This window comes from Daucus carota, chromosome 9, assembly GCF_001625215.2.
Source record: "Daucus carota subsp. sativus chromosome 9, DH1 v3.0, whole genome shotgun sequence".
Lineage (NCBI taxonomy): Eukaryota > Viridiplantae > Streptophyta > Magnoliopsida > Apiales > Apiaceae > Daucus > Daucus carota.
In genome coordinates, this window is record NC_030389.2 from 33538092 (window position 1) to 33562703 (window position 24612).

The 24612-nt window shown below is 32.8% G+C and overlaps 3 protein-coding genes across 4 annotated transcripts; all 3 read left to right on the plus strand.

Moving 5' to 3' along the window:
* The first annotated feature begins 6881 nt into the window (after positions 1-6881).
* Positions 6882-7969, plus strand: LOC108202163 (cell number regulator 2). 2 transcript variants are annotated; one of them, XM_017370545.1, is made up of 4 exons: positions 6882-7081; positions 7155-7226; positions 7309-7521; positions 7606-7969. In XM_017370545.1, exons 1-4 carry the CDS (start codon positions 7003-7005, stop codon positions 7680-7682), a joined length of 441 nt encoding a protein of 146 aa, XP_017226034.1. In that variant the 5' UTR covers positions 6882-7002; the 3' UTR covers positions 7683-7969. The 2 variants fall into 2 exon arrangements, with proteins under 2 accessions (XP_017226034.1, XP_017226036.1); XM_017370547.2 differs by having other exon boundaries at positions 7357-7521.
* Positions 7970-15624: 7655 nt separating this feature from the next.
* LOC108203059 (protein PLANT CADMIUM RESISTANCE 3-like) lies at positions 15625-17130 on the plus strand. The gene is made up of 4 exons (XM_017371771.2): positions 15625-15810; positions 15899-15970; positions 16157-16369; positions 16738-17130. The coding sequence occupies exons 1-4, from the start codon at positions 15735-15737 to the stop codon at positions 16806-16808; spliced, it is 432 nt and encodes a 143-aa protein (XP_017227260.1). The 5' UTR covers positions 15625-15734; the 3' UTR covers positions 16809-17130.
* A 4932-nt stretch (positions 17131-22062) lies between these two features.
* Positions 22063-23320, plus strand: LOC108203058 (protein PLANT CADMIUM RESISTANCE 2). The gene is made up of 4 exons (XM_017371770.2): positions 22063-22244; positions 22378-22449; positions 22646-22858; positions 23028-23320. The coding sequence occupies exons 1-4, from the start codon at positions 22148-22150 to the stop codon at positions 23102-23104; spliced, it is 459 nt and encodes a 152-aa protein (XP_017227259.1). The 5' UTR covers positions 22063-22147; the 3' UTR covers positions 23105-23320.
* Positions 23321-24612: the final 1292 nt, after the last annotated feature.

A 24612-nucleotide genomic window follows, 5' to 3' on the forward strand; every position in this document is an offset into this window, starting at 1 on the left:
TCTGTACTAGCTGTCTATATATACACAAAAGCAGTAACTAACTAGCTATAGCGTGTACTAATCTACCCTTAACTACAAGAGCATATTTACATCTATAACCCTGAGCTATAACTAACACTAGGGATGTGCGTGGTGCGGTTTGATGCGGTTTGCACCTAAAACCGCAACCGGAACCACATAGGTGCGGTTTTTAAAATTGAAAACCGAAACCAAACCAAACACCATTGGTGCGGTTCGGTTTATAATAGGAGCGGTTTCGGTTTTATTGGTGCGGTTCGGTTTTCAAACCGTGAAAAGTCCAAAAAACTAAAAATCATGACATCAACACGGAGAAAACGAAAGAGAAAGTAAATGAAGGTGCAAGCCTGCAAGGTGGTTCCTCAAACTTGCAATGAAAGGAAGCATAAAAACAGTTACAGCCAGATAAAAGGTTGATCACTAGTCTAGTCCTGAGATTTGTGCAAAGCCGCAAACTGATTCAGGCATATATCTTCTCTATCTACATTAGAAAATGAGCCTACCTCTGCTCTAAACCATCAACAAGAATCAAACAATAACACAGCACGAGTACTAGCAGCCAACATTCCAACTGGTGCCAAAGTTCATGCCTAGTTTATATATTTTATGATACATATGATTTATATATTTAGTTTAAATATATAAAATAAATAATTAAATAAATATAAATATTATTGCGGTTCGGTTCGGTTTGTATTCGGTTTTAAAATTGCCGAAACCAAAACCAAAACCAAAGTATCGGTGCGGTTTTTATTCGGTTCGGTTTTTGTTCGGTGCGGTTTTATTTGGTGCGGTTTCGTGCGGTTTTTGCGGTTATTGGTTCGGTTTCGGTTTTCAGTTCGGTCTCTGCTCATCCCTAACTAACACTACAATACTTTAACATCCCTCCTCAAATTAGAGTTGGATACATGCTGATTTACAACTCTTAATTTGGACAACAGTTGTTGCAATCTATGAGCAGGTAAGGCCTTGGTGAGAATGTCTGCTGGCTGATGCACAGTAGATAGATAAGTAGGGAGAATAAAACCTTCTTTTACTCTGTCTCGAATAAGTTGGCAGTCAAGTTCTATATGTTTAGTGCGTTCATGTAGAACTGGATTTTCAGCAATATGTATGGCAGAGTTGTTGTCACAGTATAGTACAATTGGCCTGGGAATCTTGAATTTGAGCTCAGTAAGAAAGTTGTATATCCATGTGACTTCACAGATGGCATTTGCCATACTCCTATACTCTGCTTCTGCAGATGACCAGGCAACTGTGTTTTGCTTTTTATATTTCCAAGAAATCAAAGAATCCCCCAACAAAACACAGTATCCAGATAAAGACCTTCTAGTCATGGGACAAGCAGCCCAGTCTGCATCAGTATAAACTTTTAGAGCAAGAGCTAGCACTGGATGCAGAGAAGAACAAACCTTGAGCTGGAGCATTTTTGATGTATCGAACTAGTCTCAAGGCAGCAGCTCTGTGCATATCAGTAGGATGTGCAAGAAATTGGCTTAAGATGTGCACAGAGTAGGTGATGTCAAGTCTCGTAATGGTGAGATAAATCAGTTGTCCAACCAGTCTTCTATAAGCAGTGGCTTCATTGACATTAAGTATAAGATCAGATGTATTTTGAAGACTGTGTTGTGCTTGCATTGTGATAGAACTAGGCTTAACATTTAGCATACCAGTAGAGGCTAAAATGTTGAGAGCATATTTCTTCTGATGAACAGAGATACCATACTGTGATCTTTCTATCTCTAGTCCCAAAAAATATTTCAAGGGACCAAGATTCTTCAGTTTAAACTGTGTGCCAAGAAAATCTTTTACTGTAGATAGCTTTGAGGGCAAAGAACCAGTGAGAATTATATCATCAACATACATCAGAAGCATAGTAAAGGAAGAAGATGTATGCAGATAGAATAGTGAATTGTCTGATTTTGACTATGTGAAACCAAAAGTCAATAGTGCTGCTGCAAATTTGTCAAACCATTCCCTGGGAGCCTGTCTCAGGCCATATAAAGATTTAATTAATTTGCAGACAGGATTTTTTCCCTGAAATTCAGCAGGAATCGGAATACCAGGTGGAATTTCCATGTAGACTTCTTCATGGAGATCTCCATGAAGAAATGCATTTGTAATATCCAACTGATTTAATGACCATTTCTGAATAGCTGCTAAAGAAAGAATCAATCGAACAGATGCCATCTTTGCAACTGATGCAAATGTTTGAAAATAATCCAATCCATAGGTCTCTGTAAAACCTTTTGCTACAAGTCTAGCTTTGTATCTGTCTAGACTCCCATCAGCTTTGTATTTCACTCTATAAACTCATTTGCATCCAGCTGCATGTTTGTCTGGTGGTAAAGTGGTAATTACCCAAGTATTGTTGGCCTCTAAGGCATTAATCTCAGTTTGCATAGTTGTACACCAATTTGAATCCTGTACAACTTGCTTATAGGTTGATGGCTCAGGAATCTTGGATGACAGATTTGTAACACTGGCAATATAAGGAATAGTAAACTGAGTAGCAGTATCAATATCTGTGATATTATATGGTACCGCTACTGTTGATGCACATTGCTTGATAACAGTAGGAGGTAAGCCAGTGAAGTCACTAAACTTATGAGGTAGAACTTTAGTTCTCTGCGGTCTAACTGCTGGTTCAGCAGGAGTAACTTCAGGAACATGAGTAGGGACTGAAGGAGAAATCTCAGAAGGATGAGTAGGTGAATTTTGATCAGGTGACATAGAGTATGACCTAAACTCAGTAGAGTGAGGAGAACCATTTAAAGCAGTCTCATCCTGACTTAACTGTGGAGAAACAGGTGGCACAGTAGATTGTGGAGTTTGTGACACTGGAGAGAGTGAGTCAATAAAAGACAACTCTGGAAAAAGTACATGTGTAGCAGGAGAGTGTGATTGAATAAAAGGAAAAACTGACTCATAAAAGCATACATCCCTGGAAACAAAGTATTGTCCAGTGGACAACTTCATCAACTTGCAGGCTTTCTGATGTGCTGGATATCCCAAAAAAACACACTTTGTTGCTCTTGGAGCAAATTTGTCAGACCTCAAGGATAAAGTTGAGGCATAACACAAACAACCAAAGACTTTCAGATGAGAATAGGATGGTTTCTTGTTTAATAAGACTTCAAATGGAGTCTTATTTTTCAAAACAGATGTGGGTGTTTTATTTATAATATATGTGGCTGTTAACAAACAATCTCCCCACTAGTGCAAGGGAACATTAGACTGAAAATTCAGTGCCCTGGCAACCAATAGCAGATGCTTATGTTTTCTTTCAGCTCTGCCATTCTGTTGAGGGGTTTCAACAGAGGAGTGTTGATGAACTATACCAAGTGAGTCAAACAAAGAATTAATTTCTTTGTTGAAGAATTCAGTGCCATTGTCAGTCCTCACTACTTTAACTTTTGTTTTAAACTGTGTTTCAACAAAAGCAAAAAAAATTTTTGAAATATAGAGCACACTTGAGTCTTACTAGACATCAAATATGTCCAAGTACATCTTGAACAATCATCCACAGTTGTGAGAAAACCTTTACAGGTAGCATAAGTCTTGTGTCTATAAGGACCCCACAAATCATAGTGTATTACATCAAAAGGAGATGCAGCATGACTCAAACTTTTAGGAAAGAAAGACCTACTATGTTTAGCATAATGACATACATCACAAGGAAGCAATTTGTTTGTATTGTCTAGAATAGCAATACTATCAGTATTTTTGAAAATATTTACTGGAGTATGACCAAGCCTGGAGTGCCAAACTTGAAAATTTTCCAGCTGAGAAATAGAACAAACAGCAGCCTTGGAAGAGACTGGTGCTGACAGAATTTTATGAGTCTGAGGAGGTGCTCTTTGAGTGGGAATGGGAAGTTTGTAGAGATTGCCATGCAATTTACCAATCCCCTTCACATTCTTCTCCAAAGAATCCTGTATGATACAAGATTTTGGACGAAATTTCACAACACAATGCAATGTGGTGATTAGCTTACTAACAGAAACAAGGTTGAATTGAAATGCTGGAACAAGAAGCACATCATATAGAATAATATCAGGAGTGCGTTTAATATTTCCTTTCATTCTAACTTGAGCTTGATGTCCATTTGGCAAACAAATATCAACATTGCAAGTAGTAACATCAGTTAGTAAATGATGAAAGCAGGTAATATGGTCTGTTGCTCCAGAGTCTATAATCCAGTCATTAGATGTATGACAATTTATCAAGCAAACTGATGTCATATAGGAGCAATAGTGTGGCCATGCACCTGTTTGTGTCAAATCTGCAGAAGAACCTGATGTCCCAGAAGTCTGATTAAGAAGTTGCAAGAGTTGCTGATACTGAGCTGTGGACAGTGTAGATTGATTTATGGCCACCTCGGGATTTTGATTGCTACCATTTTCTTGACTTTCACTGCCGGTTGGTGCATTGCCCTGAGAATTGCCCTGAGAATTCATGACTTGTGCTACCACTTTATCATTGGATCCACTTGCCTGCTTGTTTCTTGGTGGAAAACCAATTAAGTGATAACATCTGTCTTTTGTGTGATTTGTACCATGACAATAGGTACACTCCAGATTTCCTTTCTTGCCTTCATTCTTTCTGAATTCAATTCTTCTGCCTTCTGGCTTAGACCTTCTGGTTGTTGCTTTGTTCATAAGTGCAGCAGACTCAATTGTAGGCTGCGCAGAGTTAACATGATTTCTTTGCCTTTCCTCTTGTTGCAATAGTGCCAGAACTTGAGTCAATTTTGGCATTGGATTCATCATGAGTAATTGTCCTCTTATATTTGTGTACATCTCATTCAATCCCATCAAGAACTGTGTTACTTTCATCATTTTATCATGTTTTTTTGCCTGAATTCTTGTTGTACAGGTACTGCTACAACAAGCACACTTAGGAACATTCGTTATATTCAAGAAATCATCCCACAAGACCTTGAACCTAGTGTATTATGCGGAAATAGAGAGTGTTTCTTGATTGAGATCACTTAAAGCTTTTCTTAACTCAAAGATTCTAGGACCATTCCTCTGTGTATACCTAGTGTGGATATCATTCCATACATCAACAGCAAGAGGTGTGTACACCAAACTAGACCTAGTTTCAGGTATAACAGCATTCAACAACCAGCTTATTATCATATCATTGCATCTTTGCTAGTGATCAAAATACAGAGAAGATTCATCAGGAATCTTAAATCTACCATTCACAAACCCTAACTTGTTCTTAGCAGAGAGAGCAAGTGTTACAGACCTTTTCCATTCATTGAAATTGTCTCCATTCAACACAATAGTTACAAGATTCAGACCTGGATGATCTGATGGATGCAGGTATATCGGATGACTTGTTTCGAGCGTAATCGAGCGATATTCATCTTCAAAATTTTCTTCTCTTTCATTATTGCTTGTATTTTCTTCAATAATAGCCATAGAGATTCAGCTACTTATCTACGAGTTGTATATAAGAGTAAACAGGAGCTTCGAGTTGAAGCTTTAATGGCGGAAAGAACTGTAACTACTTTTGGTTAGTTACAGAGAGAGAGAAGTGGTGGAGCAGTTTGCTCTGATACTATTTAGAGAGAGAAAAATCTAAAATTGTATTCAACTGAACTAAATTACAATCTGTACTAGCTGTCTATATATACACAAAAGCAGTAACTAACTAGCTATAATGTGTGCTAATCTACCCTTAACTACAAGAGCATATTTACATCTATAACCCTGAGCTATAACTAACACTACAATACTTTAACAATTTAATTTTGGTACAATGTTCAAGCTTGTCAAAACTTTGAGTTATTATATATGATCTTTTTTGTTGATAAGTTGTTTGAAACTATTATCGGCTTCATTATGGTATTTTTTTTAATGTTTTAAGCTCCGAACCGGTAAAATACAAATACAATTAAAATCTCGTACACTTTTTATTTGTTATATTATGAAGCAAAGTTAGCACTCGTTTGTAATCAACAATAAGTTGATTTTGTGTTGGAGAAATTTATCCGAATAATTAATTTTTTGAACAAGAGCAGAAAATTATAAGAAACGGAGAAAATGCATCAAGAACAATTGCTACGTAGAATTGGTAATTTTCGCTTAAGTGACAATATAATAAATAATAAATATAACAATAGTGTGTGTGAGTGTGAGTTAATATAGTGGTTCAAGCTGGCTTCAAAATTTTAAAAGTGAGACACAAATGTAATTAGATCCATATTTTCTCATAAATGTGAGATTAGAAACCAAACCAAATTTATTTTTCTAAATGTGATTTCATATGAATCCACATTTATAATTTTAGATTGATTTAATAATTTTGCAATCATATTGCCCCCTCTAATTTTGGGTAATGGACCAAGTGACCGAGTTTGTATTAGGTTGACTCCGTTCATTTTTTTTTAGGTCAAACCTGATACAACCGAATTTTTATAAGAAATGTCAAACTATTATCACCGTAAATTATTAGCAGTGTTATATGCATAATTTTGTACCCAATTTTATATCTAAAATATGTTTCATAATCTTTACCTGAACTTGCCTGTTTTGACAACCGGAATGTAAACCAATAAATAAAATAGCAAATCAATTTTTAATTTTATGCAACGACAAATAAAAGAGATATATGAAGTCATTAAACTATACCAATACAACAAAGGCCCATCCAGTGGAACCTAATAGTTCCATAGGAATCAATAAAGAAACCTATACATGATTAGAATTGAGGCGCAAAGAGGCGCAGGGGTTTGATAACTAAGAAAAAGACCAAAAATGAAAATAATAATGAATCTGGTATTGAGCTATTCGGAATTCACAGGGAAGTCGTGTTGCTTCTGATCAAGACAATCGGTTCTAAAGTACATAATGCATGACTGTTACAGATGCCCATGCATCCGTAACCTCCAGAAAACACTTACACATATGTATGATGAATCATCTATTTATGTTGATCAACAGCTAACTGTTATCCGCTAATTAATCAATCATGACTTCACCAGCCTCCGCGGCAGCTCCTACCTCTTGGTCCACCGGCCTCTTCGGCTGCTCATCCGACGTTCCTAACTGTACTTTCACTACTCTTTCAATCATGTCACGTGTTTTCTTTCCACGCTGACATTTTGCATTTCATTTTTTCAGGTTGTTTAACTTGTTTTTGCCCCTGCATTACTTTTGGACGAATTGCCGAGATCGTCGACAAGGGAAATACCTGTAAGTATGCAGTCAATTTTTGTTGATTATAAGGCAGGTTAATGGTGGCAATATTATCATACATTGCCCTTCAATTTTGCAGCTTGTGCTGCAGCTTGCGCTGTGCATGCCCTAATAGGATATTGGACAGGTTGCGGATGGATTTTTTCGTGCTTTTATCGATCTAAGATGAGAAAGGAATACATGCTGAAAAAGAGTCCTTGTGGAGATTGCTTGGTTCATTTTTTTTGCGGGCTATGTGCATTGTGTCAAGAACATCGTGAGCTTCATATCCGAGGATACGACATGTCTCTGGGTAATCAAGCTACTTACCAAAAATAGTAAAATTTTATAATATAAAGTAACTACATCCACTACTTTTCTCCAATAATTTGTATAGGATGGAAAGGAAATATGCAAAAGCAGAACCGTGGAGTGACTACGGCACCGAAGCCTGAAAGAGGAATGAGCCGATAAAGTTATAGATACCTGCGCTTAGTTTTGATGAATCGGACTGGTTTGTGTTGCGAACAAAATGGCTCTTGTAATAAAGAGTGTGCGTGTAAGATGGCTATTATGTACTGATATAAATGGCAGTACGGTTGTATTGTTCATCACTGTAATTTTTCAATTTTATGACAGGTTACAATGAATACCTACGAGAGTCTTGGAATAGTGATGCTTCGCGAGTAGATTAAGATGAATATTGATCTTGGAAATCATTCCGAAGAATATTCTCTAATTACACATGATATCTTGGAATAGTCGCCTTTCTTGTACTTCCTTTGTCCCTCTATTTTTTTATATTTTTTTTACATTACTCAACACGCATTTTAAAACGCATATAAAACATAGTTCCATGACTTTATGAATCACATTTGGACAAGCTGACAGCCTCTTCCAAACCTCCAGTTTGAGGGGGGGAGTATTAAGGAAACATACAGTAATAATCATCATTATCATCATCATGATAATTACGATAATCAGAACAATCATGAACATGAAATCAGATTGATTATCAGGTGCGAGGAGAAAGAATACTAATTGAGCTAGATAACCAGACAAAAGGTCGACTAATGTATATATGTTTGTGTTTCGTGTTTGATATAGTGTTCAAGCTACCATTTATGAGATTCGATACATTAAGTTAAATGATCCTGTTAAATCCTAAGTTGTGCGAGACTATACGTTTTATACAACTTTTGTATTTAAATTATGAACTTTACATTTTTGTTAGAGTAAAGTGCATTTTGTGTACCACTTGCAATATTGCATTTCTAAAACCATCACATGCAATATCATAATTTATAATATTACTGGATTTCTGAGAGTTGATTTTAATATTACTGGATTTACACCGCTATATCAGAGTAGTTTCTTTCTTGAAATTAGTTGAGATTCCAGATGGGATCCAGAAAAGTTAGGATATAACCACACCAGTAAGTTTCTGATGAGCTTTAGCAAACCTCGAACCCATAGTTACCAACAACTGTGCAAAAATTGCTTGACGTGCTGAATTTGATTGCCAAATTTCAAGCATTGAAGTTTCAACTGGTAGTATATCTATTCAAGTCGACTCAGAGCTTGGTCCTCTCCGTGTCTAAAATGTTCTAGAAGCAAGAAGTTTATTGTTTCTTACAAGTAGAATGGATAGTTTAGACGTTAACTATGCCATTCAGAGAGCCCCGTCCATCTGCAGGAGACCGGCTTTCTTTTTTTCTCTTTTTTGCAGGCCAAGGAGATTAGTTCCGTGACTTCCGTCCAATGTGTTGAGAATACTTCATGAGAAATTTATCCTGCGTCTTTCCAAGAGTCCAAGTTGAAGAGCTAGCAAGGTTTCAGAGACATATTCTTTTCTGTTGGGGACATATTTAGCTAATAAAGTTGTCTAAGTTGATGGTTTTGTGAATCTGGAGATCCTGCACCTCTTGCAAATGTGAACCAATATAAAATATAGTGTCCTCCTGTGACTTTTTAGTAACTTTTTTTTAGAAATTTTGTTGTCGGTATGAAATCTTCTTTCAGAATATAATGATTAAATCTTAGCAGAGGGGCTTACAATGTTGAAATGGATGGATATAATACTTTTACCTATTTTTTTTAAAATGAAAAATAAGGTGTTTAGAATGATTAAGATTTCGCTCATTTTTTATATTAAAATAATATAATAAATTGTTTTGTTTACTAATGACTATTTAGCAAAAAAAAAAAAGTGTACACGTGACTAGAAAAATATAAAATTGACTTATTCTTAATAATTTAATTTAATTAATTAATTAAATAATAAGTAATTAATAATAACTAATAACTAAATTAAAAATATTAAAAGTCTAATATGAACTTATTTTATCTATAAAAAAATACCATTTAAATATTTAGAAAATAGAGTATCATATTTTTAAATTAGTATATTTCTACATAATATCTCGGCTTTGTTTTTACATTAAATTAATTGTATTAGATTACATTAATTATGTTTTATTTTATATTTTGTTAGTGTCAAGACTATTTTTAATCATATATATTTTATTTTTAATTTTGTGTTAGATTCTAAGAAATTCTTCGTCTTAAACTTTTCATTACTTTTTTCTTCAACCATTTTTACCTCATCTCTAATTTGTTTCCTTCACAAACTCAAGTTTTTTCGAACTACTATAATAATAATAATACAATGTTTGAGTACATATCTATAATAATTTATATAGGAAAAAGACGCGTTATATAATTTAAAAGAAAACACAAACATAAAAATAAATTAATTTAATAATTAACTAATAAATAAGTATAATTAAATAAAATAACATTCCCGAGCACGGGCAAAATTACAGTTACAGTAATAGCAATACAAGGGATAGAATGGAGGACAAGTAACATGTGGGTGTTTGGAAGTTGAAGCCGAGAAACACGGGTTTCACTTTTTAGTTCAGCAGAAGTCGGAAGTTGAAGTTGAAAAATTATGGTAGTTCCGATATAAAGTTATAGTCGTTAGCTAAATTAGATATGGTAAGACATTATGTAATTTGCTTCAATTATATTGGTTATATTAATTAACTATAATTTAAAAATAGTATGTTATTAATATTTTAGATTTTAAAAATAGATAATATGAGTTCAATATGATAATAAATGATGTGCAATATTTTTACAGATTTTTTATAGGCATGTAAAGGTTCGACAAATATAGTCATTCATAGGGGTGATCACGGTCTGGTTTAAACCGCAAAATCCGCATAAACCAATCCGATATTAATCCGATCCAAACCGAAACCGAAATGAGGTTTACGGTTTCGGTTCGACTAATTTAAAAAACCGTGGTTTGTGGGTTGGTTTCGGTTTTATATTAAACCAACCCGTTATAAAACCGAACCGCATATTTATATATATACAATATAAATATTTAATATTATAGATATTCAAAATATTAATTTTTTAGCTTATATTTGCTGGGTGGTTGTTTTTTTTACAAGTGCTGGGTTGTTGTTTAGTTACATACCATATCAATACCGATTACAAGTTATATTAATACAGTATTCCACGACTTTGAATCAAGTTTATGCATTTTATTAGACTAAAGTTTGTATTTTAATTTAACTATATGAAATTGTGTAAATGGAGACAAAATGATACTTTATTTTCTAGTATTATTCATGAATCCTCATCTCTAATTATAAGCCTTAGTTATAAACCGATCAATCCGCTTAACCGAACCATCAAAAACCGCACCGCTTGGTCCGGGTTAATTGGTTTGCGGGTCACGGGTTGGTTTGAGATTTTAAAAAACCGCTAATGTATGGTTTGGTTCCGGTTTTAGTTTCAACCCGAACCAAACCGGACCGCGATCACCCCTAGTCATTCATGGGAGGATGGCTAAAATTATAGACGAGGGATGAGTATGGTTGAAATGTGATTTTTTCAAGATGTTGGCTATATTTTTTATTTTTGGTATGTCAACTTATTTTTTAGCTAAGGGTTTTTTTATGTCCAATTCTCCAGGACATTATGTAAAATTTATTGAGCCGGTAAGATATTGCGCTTCGATGGTATTGACTATATTTGTTGGCTATAATTTAAAAATAATATGTTATTAATATTTTAGATTGTTATAAATAAAATATATCAGTTTAATGTAGTAATAAATGATGTATAATATTCCAACAGGTTTCTTAAAAGTCTCTAGAAGATCCACAAATATGGTCATCAATCGAAGGTTGGCTATAATTATATATAAGGGGAGTATGGTCGGAGTGAGTTTTTTTATTTACAAAATCTCTATATTTTTCATTTATAATATGTATTTTTTTAACTAAGGATTTTTCATGCTGAGATGCTCTAAACCCAAATCAAATTCTCACTTATAATTCCCTTCTTTAGTTTGTGTTTAATTGATATGTAATTTCTTTCGATATAAGCAAACAGACTGATTGTGAGATCTCAGAAAACTATTGTGTTTTACGTACCACACTTCAGAATGATTCATATGACGGACAAATCATATATGTATGAATTAGACCCGAAACAAATTTTGACTAAGTATCCATGAACCTCTCCTGAGGCTGAATTTGCATTTGTCCATGTTTTAACTTCCAACTTCCCTAATATATCTAAAATGAGAAAACTTAAAAAGCTTAATTACACAAGTACTTACCCTAAAAACGACTGAGAATTCCCAGACATCAATCAACTGTACTTCATATTCAGCATTTGCATGGTTAAGTGGGCCGTCCGAAAAATTCGCGACAACCTATAATGACGACGAAGAAGATATTTATAATCCCCGACATCTGAGAAAGGCTCATGAATTCATGATCCACATACACAAGTAGATTTTACAAGTCCAATGAGAATTCAACAGCTATAAAGATAACGCCATGCAAAAGAATTCCTTCCACAATTAGAATCGATTTGCAAGGATACACAATTGTTTGAAAAGTCAGCAAAAGACGACGAGTAATAATAAAAGCAAGTCCACTATCGGACTTTTTCTTTCGACTAAATTTCATGATGAAACATAATTAACCTAGTGACTACCTAATTGTTTCGAAGTACAGTGCAAAGCATGTTGTGTCTATTATGGTAATTATTATGGTAATAATTGATGTATAATATTACTATAGATTTGTTACAGGTCTATAGAGGATCGACAAATATAGTCATCATAAGATTGGTCGGAGTGAGTTTTTTTTAGATAATCTCTATATTTTTCATTTATAGTATGTATTAATAATTTTTAACTAAGGATTTTTCATGCTCAGATATGCTCTAGACCCAAATCCACTTTTCATTTATAATTTACTTATTTACTTTGTGATTAATTAATACTAGCTTATAACCGGTGCAATGCACGGGCGGTAATAATATTTGCTATTTTATCGTATATATTTTAACTTAAACTAATATTATTTTGAGAATAAAATTGTGATATAATAATATGATTAAATAAATTTTTTATTTAACAGATGATAAATTCTTAATTGTTAATTTCGTCAAATGGCTACTTAAATATTAGGTCGAACATGTATATTTTACTAAGAATATTAAAATACGTTTTTTTTCATGTTATAATTTAAGGAGATCTATAAAATCGGATATAAATCAACCAATCAATCTTTTAATATTTCGTTATTGATAATTAATAATATAGTATGGAACATATTAAGTTAAATAAGACGCCTAAAACGAAATATCGACCCATCATACTAACCTAAATGTTTTGGTTTAATAGATAATGAAAAATATATTACAACATGTTATAAACAAAGAAGTTCGTGGGTCGAATACCAACCGGCTCACCAAACTCAACTGTCCATTTGTGTATTTAAAAATAATGTTAATGTATTTTGGTTGAAAAATATCACAGGTTATTTATTAATAATTAGATATAATAATATTGTATTTTTATATATGTAGCTCGTGTTAATTGTAGAAGATTTGTTTTTTAGTTAGAAAATATAAAAAAGATAATGTGTTTTAGTTAAAAAAAAAAAAGTAGTAATATGTTTCTCGATATTATTTTAAATGATGGAATTTTTTTAATTAGAAAATATGAAAAAGATAACATATTTTAATTAAAAAGAATAATTGGTATATAGATAGGTCCGTATTTTGGCCCAAGTACCGACCGACCATACTTTCAATATTTCGGATTTAATAGTATAATAATATAGATATATAGGGATATGATCAAATAAAAACTTTTTTAATTTACAAACTTACAAACTTTTATTTTGAATTTTTTTAATTCTTCCAACGTGTTAATATTTAGCTATAGAAAGTATCCATGTTGAAAATTATTGAAAAAACATCACAATTTTTAAAAATAACGCGTAAATAAATTGTGCATTCAACACATTTGTAACAGGGGTTCAACATTGTGCGTAGAATATTAATTATCATTGTGTTGAATATATTTATAGAGATGGTTAAACTATACCTCTGGGATTTGGGTATGGTCCAAAAAGATAAATATTGGTTATATAATACGTTTAACTTAGAAAAATTAGTTTATGCACTACTCCAACACAATATAATCGATCTTAAAAAATGTTGAACTCAAGTTATATATGTGGTGAACAAAAAAAGTTTGTAAGTTTGTACCAGAACCTTCCCCTAGATATATAGTATTTTTTTTATATATGAATGTTGCATATGTTATTTTTGGAAAATCGATTTTTAAGTTAGTATTTTGAAAAAGATAATGTGTTTTAGTTAAGAAGAGTAGTTGCTATGTTGTCCAATATTATTTTTAGAAAATTGAGTTTTTTTAGTTAGAAAATGTAAAAAAAGATAATAGATTTAGTTAAAAAGATAATTGATTATATAAGTAGGCTCATAATTTGACACAAGTATCGACCGATCAAATTTTTAATGTTTCGTCTTTAATAGTATAGTAAACTAATATTATTGTGAGAATAAAATTATGATATACGTAGCCCGTGTTAATTGTAGAAGATCCGTTTTTTAGTCAGAATATATAAAAAAGATAATGTGTTTTTGTTAAAAAGGTAATTACTATATTTTTCGATGTTATTTTATATAATGGAGTTTTTTTAGTTAGAAAATATAAAAAAAATTAATATATTTTAGTTAAAAAGAATAATTGGTATATAAATAGGTCTGTATTTTGGCCCAAGTATCGACCGATCAAATTTTTAATGTTTCGGTTTATAATATTTTTTAAGGTTTGACTTTAGTTTTGGTATAGTCAAATAGGTTTTATATATGTTTTATGTTTTGATCGTATATTTGTTTTATGTTTTGATTTGTTTATATTCTATTTGAAGTCCACTAATTTTGTTTGGAACCCGCTAATTATAAAAGCCCGCATAAAAGCCCGCGTACCGATCGACCAAATTTTTAATGTTTCGGCTTTAATAGTATAGTATAGATGTAATTTCTTTCAATATAAACAAACAGACCGATTGTGAGATCTCATCAGAAAACTACTGTGTTTTACATACTACTAGTGCTGTAATCCGATCCGGGCAGCTCGCGAGCTCGTCCGGCTCGAACTCGTTTTGATCGGCTCGGCTCGTTTAGTTAATCGAGCTCGAGTTCGGGCAGAGGTTTTGGCTCGTTTTGTTAAACGAGCTGGCTCGGCTCGACTCGTGAAAATTAACGAGTCGGATTCGGGTAGCATTTTAGGCTCGATTTAGTGTTAAATTAAACGAGCCGGCTCGCCCGACTCGTTAAACTCGGCTCGTTTAACTAAACGAGCCAGCTCGACTCGACTCGTGAAAATAAACGAGTCGAGTTCGGGCAAAGGTTTAGGCTCGTTTTCTTAAACGAGCCGGCTCGGCTCGACTAAATAAAACTCGGCTCGAATTATGCCCGGCTCGAAACTCGGCTCGCCCGGACCGAATAACAGCCCTACATACTACGCTTCAGAATGATTCATATGACGGATATGTATGAATTAGGCCCGAAACAAATTTTGACTAAGGATCCATGAACCTCTCCTGAATATACATTTGTACATGTTATAACTTCCAACTTCCCTAATATATCTAAAAATGACATAACTTAAAAAGCTTAATTACACGAGTACTTACCCTAAAAATGACTGAGAATTCCCAGACATCAATCAACTGTACTTTATATTCAGCATTTGCATGGTTAAGTGGGGCGTCCGAAAAATTCGCCACAACCTATAATGACGACGGAGAAGATATTTATAATCCCCGGCATCTGAGAAAGGCTCATCCACATACACAAGTAGATTTTACAAGTCCAATAAGAATTCAACAGCTATAAGGATAACGCCATGCTAAATAATTCCTTCCACAATTGGAATCGATTTGCGAGGAGACACAATTGTTTGAAAACTCAGCAAAAGACGACGAATAATAATAAAAGCAAGTCCACTATCGGACTTTTTCTTTCCACTAAATTTCATGATGAAACATAATCAACCTAGTGACTACATAATTGTTTCTAAGTACAGTGCTAAGTATGGCTGTGTATAAATACGCGAACCCTCACCTCCGAATTACACCAGAAACATTTATTCCTTCTATCGTCGAATAATTAATCATGAGTTCTGCATCCTCCGGTGCTCTGGCCTCTTGGTCCACCGGCCTCTGCGACTGCTTCTCTGATATTCCTAACTGTACTTGCACTACTCTGATTAACACGTTCTGTTTTGCATCCCAACTCTTTGCAAGACTTTTGATAAATTGTTGCATTCGTTTTTTCAGGTTGCTTAACATTGTTTTGCCCCTGCATTACTTTTGGACGAATTGCAGAGATTGTCGATAATGGAAATACCTGTAAGTAGTACATGACATTTCATCCATATTCATATATATACTTCTCACGACTGATTGGTCTTCACTACTTGAGCAAAAAACGACGGAAACTATTTAAGACAGAAACAAGGCTTACTTTCCGTCATAAATTAGCCGCTTTTTTGTAGTGAAGTACTTAAAGATATATATTATGGTTCAATTTTTCAGCTTGCTGTAGAGCTTGTCTTGTGCATGCACTGATTGGATATGGGACTGGGCTCGGATGCCTGATTTCATGTCTGTATCGGTCGAAGATGAGAAAGCAATACAATTTGAAAAAGAGTCCTTGTGAAGATTGTTGTGTTCATCTGTTTTGCGGGCATTGTGCATTGTGTCAAGAACATCGTGAGCTTCATAACAGAGGATACGATGTGGCTCAGGGTAAGCTATTCGATTTATATAAGCCTGTATAGAATTTTTTGTTTGTTACTCTTGTTTCCCAGCCATTTCTTTACAAGTTCTTTTTTGGATTTCTAATTCGATTCTTTGCATTCAAAAACTTATCAAAAATACTCGACGAGTCCCACAACTTTCTCATTTTTCTTATTTTTTGACACTACTTTTACTCATTATTTACCTTTTATACATTAAAAATCCATGGGTCTCATCATTTCACCCGTTTTTCTTTTTCTTGTCTATTAATTTATACATATTTGTTAATTTTCATGCTCAAACCATACGTAAAGAATTAGCCGGGATGAAAGGAGCATGATACTAGTAAAGTAAGGTTGTGTAAATAATGTGTGCAGGATGGAAAGGAAACATGGAAAAACAGACCAATACCATGGCACCAAAGCCTCAAGGAGGAATGAGCCGATAAAGCTAATAAACACGGACACCTTCTTGTTTCGATGGCTCGGCTCGAACCGGATCAGTTTGGATCACAAATAAATGGGTCGATTGTTCTGAAAATAGAGATTATTATATGCCTGTACCTTATTGTATCAGTGTGTGTGGGATTTAATAATTGCGAGTACTGTTATTATTTAGTGTGTTTGTAATTGTTCCATGGAACAGTGATGCCTATAGTATTTGATCGTTATATTAACACATCTTGTGGTTCAGATGCTGGAAAATTATTAGATGATTCCGCAGTACGTGATGAGATATATCATATATATATCCAAAATGTTTTATATATACTCTCTCGGTCCCACAGGTTGTTTACATTTGCATCTATTTTAAAGCTTATATAAGATTAGTTTCATAATATTTTTTATTTTTTTTTGAAAGATAATTTAAACGTTAAATTTTTATTCAAATTCTTTTTTAAATAATTTTATGCAACTATATTTTATATAAAAATCTCAAAATACATGTCAAAAAGGCATAAACACGTGATACGATCAATTTTAAACTCAGCTTTTACGCTGAGCTAAACACCACCTTATACTTTTTACAATTAAGAGGTACGTTGTGCATGCGTCCATGCATTATTAAATACATGTCGCTATTTGATTTAATTTCTTCACCATTATTGTACAGTACTATGGTGTAGGGTTATGAACTTGAAAGGACATCATATTAATGTATATAGTGCGCTCAGTGTTACATGTTAATGGAAAATGCTTGGTGCACATAATTGTGTACAAAAATATGTACATAATGACATGTGGTAGCTTTTAATTGGATGACCCCTCTGTATTTATACCAACCACCCCAATTAAAACCCACCACATCACTTGCCACATCATTATGTACAAATTTTCTGTACACAATTATGTGCATCTAGCACTACCCCATGTTAATATGTTACTGTATACACTCATGACTCAGTCATGAGTCATATGTGCTCTATTCACCACTCCTTTTCCCATGCAACGTTAAAGTGATATATTACATGGTACTATTCCCTTCATCACTTGTACCAAATGAGGTCCGTTGATGCAGACTGATCAGTTCTTCTTCGATGGTCCATGCATAAATATTCACATTACGAATATTACTCTCTCTGTCCCATCCAATTCTTATCATTTGAAATGGACTGCTCGACACGCATTTTAAGGCTCATAAAAAATATAGTTTCATAATTTATTTTAAAATTTTCCTTTTCTGAATAAAAGTTTAAACATTAAACTTTTATTCAGAAAAAAAAAATTTAAAAATAAGTTATAGAACCATATTTTTCATGAGTTTTAAAATGCGTGTCGAACACTCCCCTCCAAATGATAAGAATTGGAGGGGACGGTTTAAGGTTATTCCAGTGGTACCCCCACTTGTGAAGAGAACATACACATTTAATTCAATAGCTAAATCAGTTGAATATATTTTTATTTTCGATCATTTTTTAACTGGTTGGTGGCAGTACAAAAAAATGTTATTTTGATCGCTTATTCCAACCGATTTTAGTATCGATGAATTCCGATCATCAATTTTAAAATTTCAAAAATTTTTGACCGGATTTATATATATTTGACTATAAATAAACCGCTTTTCATACCGTAAAAAGCAGGTGCAATGATAAAAGATTAAAATCATACTGAAGAACAGGTGCATGGAAGTCGTTTTTATTGCAAACAAAGAGAGATGTGACGCGAGACGGGACAGATATAATTGAGGTCAAATACCTTCGGAAATGTGTTGCACCATATTATTCGGAATTATCATTTGGTTTCAGTTTGATGAATAAATTAATTATCTTGGTTTGGTTTTGAAAAACAGTAATTTGATTCCGTTTGATTTTAAATCAAACACCGAACTGACCCTCCAGAACATCATAAGCTTCTTATTCAACATTAGGAACATGGTCCCTGTTAGACATGCATCATTTTAAAAAAATATCTAAAATGTGTTAAACAGATGCTTTGTTTGATGTCCTGAACAAAAATTAGAATAATAGATAGAAATAAAAATTTGAACAGTGTCTTAAGAATATGCCCTACTCACTAGGACATCCTTTATCCGTCTCGTTTTTTAGGTTATCCAACTCAAGTCGCATTTTAATTTTACTAATAAAATATTATTATTATTTTCTTCAGTACTTATCATTCAAAAATAATCCTCTCTCTGTCCCAATGAATTGTATACGCTACTTTTTGGCACGTTTTTTAATACTTTTTTAAAGTATAGTTCCACAATATTTTTAAAAATTTTCTTTTTTTGAATAAAAATTTAATGTTTAAATCTTTTATTCAAAAAAAGAAATATTTAAAAAAAACATTATGTAACTATACTTGATCGGAGTCTCGAAATGCATGCAAATAATGAAACGTATGCATCTCACCCGGACGGAAGGAGTAATACATAACACTAGGATTAAAATGATAAAAATGATAGTAGTATCTTAAATTGACTGAGACAGCAACATAGGGGCATACCGGCGTCCTTTAAACAAGTAGGGCTGGCTCTGATAATTTTTTTTTAAAAAAAAGTAGGGTTGGCAATATATTGTAGCCGCCGGTGGATGATTGTATTTGTGCCAGATGCGGTGTCTTCACTGCGCCACTTGTAGTTAACGCGTTTCGTTCGTTTTCTGCTTGCTATATTGACTCTTCTCCGGTGTTGTGCAATTTTAATTTTTAAATCACGTTTTGTTTGACATCTCTTAAATTAAGACAATTTCTACTGCTATTACGTACAGGACACAAGAACGTGTTCCTAATTGTCATCTCCATCTTCCTAGGCAGGCTCCCTTGCATTTATAACCAGTTTGAACGTAAAGTTTTCAAAACTAACCAACCTACGTTCAACTTTTCAAAACCAACCAGTCTAATTCAATATAACTCACACATGTTGGTTTATTGGAATTGATGGTCGCCCCTGACAAGGGCGACCTCTACTGTAGGGTTTATGAAATAAATTACAATGATCTAGTGGGTGACTATCTGATCAGCTGCAGACACATATAATTCTTTTGGATTATTATTTTTATTAATTCTGATTTTTTTTATTATATTAAAATATTTTTATTTCTATTTTTTTTATTAAATTCCACTATTTTTAAAAAAAATCTGATTATTACTTATAATATTTTACAAATATTAAATATTCGAATTATATTTACAAATAGGGTAAACATAATAAACAAAATTGAAAAAATAATATTTGTAAAAAAAGAAAATATTTGTAAAATAATATTGTTATAATCAGAATATACAAATATTATTGTTATAATCGGAATTTACAAATATTATTGCTATAATCGGAATTTACAAATATTCGAATTCTTTTTTTACAAATATTATTGTTTAATATTTACAAATATTAAATATTCGAATTATATTTACGTATAGGGTAAAAATAATAATAAACGAAATCGATAAAAAGAGAAAATATTTGTAAAAAAAGAAAATATGTGTAAAATAATATTGTTATAATCGGAATTTACAAATATTATTGTTATAATCAGAATTTACAAAAATTATTGTTGTAATCGAAATTTACAAATATTCTATACGTTACTCCTATTTCCTATGAAATAAGTTACTCCTATTTAGTTCTATACGTTTATTATTCGGTGACATGTGTTTTAATATTTTATAAAATATAATTATAACCTATTTTTAAATTATTTTTTTGTGAACAAAATTTTGATAGTTAAATTTTTATTTTAAAAAGTCTTAAAAAAATTGATAGGAGGAGGATCAGTGCGTGTCACATTCATGCAAGGGGGAGAGTACTAATTCGAATAACTAAGTTGATGACTTGATGCTAAACAAGCTGGGGCCTGGGATAGAGTGGTTGTATTAATATGAGTCTGCATGGGTCGCTCTTGCTAGGGGCGACCAGTACTTTAAGAAAGGTTACAATGGAGGTCGCCCTTGGCAAGGGCGACCCTTACTGCCAAAGAAAATTAACTTGGGTCGCCTTATATTTAGACTGGTTAGTTTTGAAAAGTTGAACGTAGGCTGGTTAGTTTTGAAAACTTTACGTTCAAACTGGTTAGTTTTGTGAGGGAGCCTCCTAGGCAAGTGTTCCAATTTAAAGAGAGAAGTACTTAGGGGACAACTTGTTTATTTCATTAAAGTTCAGAAAAATGTACTCCCTCCGTCCCCCTGAGTTGTATACATTGGGGGACGGGGACGCGACACGGACTTTAATGCTCCTGCAAAGTGTAGTTGTGCAATTTATTTTTAAAATTTTTCTTTTCTGAATTAAAGTTTAGATGTTATATTTTTATACAGAAAAAGAAAATCTCAAAAATAAGTTACGGAACTATATTTTATAAGAGCATTGAAATGCGTGTCGAACAGTTAAAAAGAAACGTATAGAATTAAATGGGACAGAGGGAGTAATTGATTTGACTGCAATATTTTGTGTGTAAATTTATCTTAATTTAAATTCAAACAAATATGTATTCTATATGAAAAAAGATAAAATGTTTTAAATGAAAAAAAATATTCTCTCTATCCCATTTAATTCAATACCATTTTTTTTCAACTTCTCGACACGCATTTCAATGCTCTTATATTTTAGTGCCTGTTTGGCAATAGCCACTTCTGCCTTTTTAGATAAGAAGCCGACTTCTACTTTTTTTTCATCCGTTTATGTAAAAAGCTAGAAACACTTATAAAAAATTGAGTGGGTGTTTGAGCCGGGCTTTAAACTCAACTTCTGGAGTTATAAGTTAGAAGTACTTATTTGTACCGTTTGTGTGAAAAAGTCAAGAAGTTTTTATACAAAGCTAAGAGTGATAGCTTTTTTTCTGAGAATATCTATTTCTTTACCAAAATGTTTAATCACTTATAAGTTTTAATTTACTTCTCATTTTTAATCTATTTCCTTATTTTAGGCATGTAGCACCTTTTTTTTTTTGCTTAGTCAAAAATGGTTGGAAATATGCAAACTCTTAAAATGATTGGAAATTTACGGCACTTTGCGCACAATGAGAACAATCATATGTATAAAGACAGAATGAATAAAAGTCCTTCATATGCTTAGTCAAGAATAGGCAATTGAATTAAGAGGAGAAGCACTAACCACATCTTGCGAGTTGTGATTAATTAATTAGACCAGCAACCTTGTTTTTTAAGGTTCTCCGTATTTTTACTTTGGTCTCCTCCGACTTGGTTGACTCGAGAATACATAATTTACGAGTAATTACGACTATAAATAGCCATATCCAACAGCACTACCAAACATATCATTCCATCATCCATTTCTACTTCATCTTACTCAGTATAACATCAAGCAGCTAGGTTTTACCTTCAAATATTTAACATGAATCCTGCTTCCAACCCGAATGCTCAGTACTCGTCGAATGCTCCTACCTCGTGGTCCACCGGCCTCTTCGACTGCTTCTCCGATGTTCCTAACTGTACTAGCACTGATCTCTACTATGTTCTTCGTTCAATTTTATGCCAGACACTTTGCAGAAGTGCTTTAAGAATAACTATATGAATTGATAGCATATCGAATTGAATGAAAAAAATTCTGTCTTTTTTTTCCAGGTTGCCTAACATGTTGGTGCCCCTGCATTACTTTCGGACAAATTGCTGAGATCGTCGATAAGGGATCATCTAGTAAGTTTATCTATGAATAACACCTTTTATAATGAAAATACTAGCATTGCACAGTTTAAAAATCGCAGAATAATTGTTCTCCTTATCCTCTACAATTTTTTACACAATATTATTTTGCATATTGTACGTAGAATCGCTCCCTTTTTTATTACATAAACTGCAGATTCCATTTCTTAATTAATTTTATCAATTGCAGCTTGTACTACAACCGGAGCTTTGTATGCACTACTAGCGTTTGTAACAGGGTGTCCATGCTGTTATTCATGCTGTTATCGTACTAAGATGCGAAACCAGTACATGTTGAAAGAAAGCCCTTGTGCGGATTTCTTAGTTCATTGTTGTTGCGAGGCATGTGCATTGTGTCAAGAACACCGTGAGCTTCGCATCCGTGGTTATGACATGTCTCTTGGTAAGCTTTTCAAGTACCATCTAAGCTTTTCTACGTATATTTAGATTGCGTTCACTTGGATAGAATAGAATGACGGGAGAATGGAATGCAAAGTAAATGCAATCTTATAATTGTTCATTATAGTTTAAGTTATCTGTACTAAAGGATGGTGTATACATATATTGTTCAGGGTGGGAAGGAAACATGGAAAAACAAAACCGCGCAGTGGCGATGGCACCAAAATTCGAAGGAGGAATGAACAGATGAAGTTAAAAACGCCAATGCATTGTCTCCGAACTTCATTATTTGTGCTTGATTTCTGCATATGATACGTAAAATAAACACTGTTTGTATTAATTTTTTTCTATAGAGTAAATGTGATATATTATCGTATATTTACACACTTGTAAAACTTCATTATTTAAACTTCTTCTGTGCATAAAACGTAGTACAGTCCAGAAACACTGTTGTTATATTCTTTTCCGTTGTAATTTAAGGTAGATTTACTGTCTAGTTCTGAAATTTATTTTTTTGTAAACTAAAATTTCATATTTTAAATTTATTTGTAAATATAAAATTTTAAAAATAAATAATGTAGCTATGTTGTTAATAAATACTAAATTGTATGTTCAAAATTAACGAGCTAATCTAATTTGGGATGGAAGGAGTGTTAAAACATGTCAATAAAATTTCGATATCTTAAACAAAAATTTAGAACAATAGATAAAAATAAAAGTCTGAACAATGTCCTAAGAATGCCCTATTCACCAGGACATCTTTTAGATCCGTTTTGTTTTTAAGATTACTCCACTCAAGTCTCATTTAATTTTAATAATAAATATTACTATTACTATTTTCTGCACTTATACTCTAAATAATATATAAAACTGAGATTAAAATGAATGTATAAAAATGATATCTTAAATTGTCGGAGACAGCAAAATATTGTAGCCATTTAAAGGGCATACCGGCGTCCTTTAAACAAGTAGGGCTGGCTCTGATAATTAAAAAAAAAATAATAATAAATAAAAAAGAAGAAAAATAATAAAAAATTAGTAGGGTTGGCAAATGGCAATATATTGTAGCCGCCAGTGGATGATTGTGCCAGATGCGGTGTCTTCACTGCGCCACTTGTAGTTAACGCGCGTTTCGTTCGCTTTCGGCTTGCTATATTATCGACTCTTCTCCAGTGTTGTGCAATTTTCATTTTTATATCACGTTTTGTTTGACATCTCTTAAATTAAGACAATTTCTACTGCTATAACGTACAGGACAAGAACGTGTTTCTAATTGTCATCTCCATCTTCCAAGCAGGCAAGTGTTCATTTAAATAGAGAAGTATTTAGGGGACAACTTGTTTATATCATTAAAATTCAGAAGAAAAATGTAATTGATTTAACTGCAATATTTTGTGTGTAAATTACTAAATTTATCTGAATTTAAATTGAAACATATATGTATTCTATATGAAAAAAATTGAAATGTTCAAAATGAAAAGAGTTCAAAGATACTCCCTCTGTCCCATTTAATTTTAAACTTTTTTTTTTAAAATTTCTTGACACGCATTTCAATTCTCTTATAAAATATAGTTCCATAACTTATTTTTATGTGAATAAAAATTTAACATCAATTTTTATTTAGAAAAAAATAAATATAAATTATATAACTATATTTTACTTAAACACTAAAGTTCGTGCCGCGTACCCGTCCCCCAATATATACTATATACAGGGAGGGGACAGAGAGAGCAACAAATATACAAACTTTTAAAATGA

Coding starts and splice junctions, on each gene's coding strand:
- LOC108202163 (XM_017370545.1), top strand. CDS start 7,003: ATGACTTCACCAGCCTCCGCGGCAGCTCCTACCTCTTGGTCCACCGGC. Junction 7,082..7,154: donor CTCATCCGACGTTCCTAACT/GTACTTTCACTA, acceptor TCATTTTTTCAG/GTTGTTTAACTTGTTTTTGC. Junction 7,227..7,308: donor CGTCGACAAGGGAAATACCT/GTAAGTATGCAG, acceptor TCAATTTTGCAG/CTTGTGCTGCAGCTTGCGCT.
- LOC108203059 (XM_017371771.2), top strand. CDS start 15,735: ATGAGTTCTGCATCCTCCGGTGCTCTGGCCTCTTGGTCCACCGGCCTC. Junction 15,971..16,156: donor TGTCGATAATGGAAATACCT/GTAAGTAGTACA, acceptor TCAATTTTTCAG/CTTGCTGTAGAGCTTGTCTT. Junction 16,370..16,737: donor AGGATACGATGTGGCTCAGG/GTAAGCTATTCG, acceptor TAATGTGTGCAG/GATGGAAAGGAAACATGGAA.
- LOC108203058 (XM_017371770.2), top strand. CDS start 22,148: ATGAATCCTGCTTCCAACCCGAATGCTCAGTACTCGTCGAATGCTCCT. Junction 22,245..22,377: donor CTTCTCCGATGTTCCTAACT/GTACTAGCACTG, acceptor TTTTTTTTCCAG/GTTGCCTAACATGTTGGTGC. Junction 22,450..22,645: donor CGTCGATAAGGGATCATCTA/GTAAGTTTATCT, acceptor TATCAATTGCAG/CTTGTACTACAACCGGAGCT.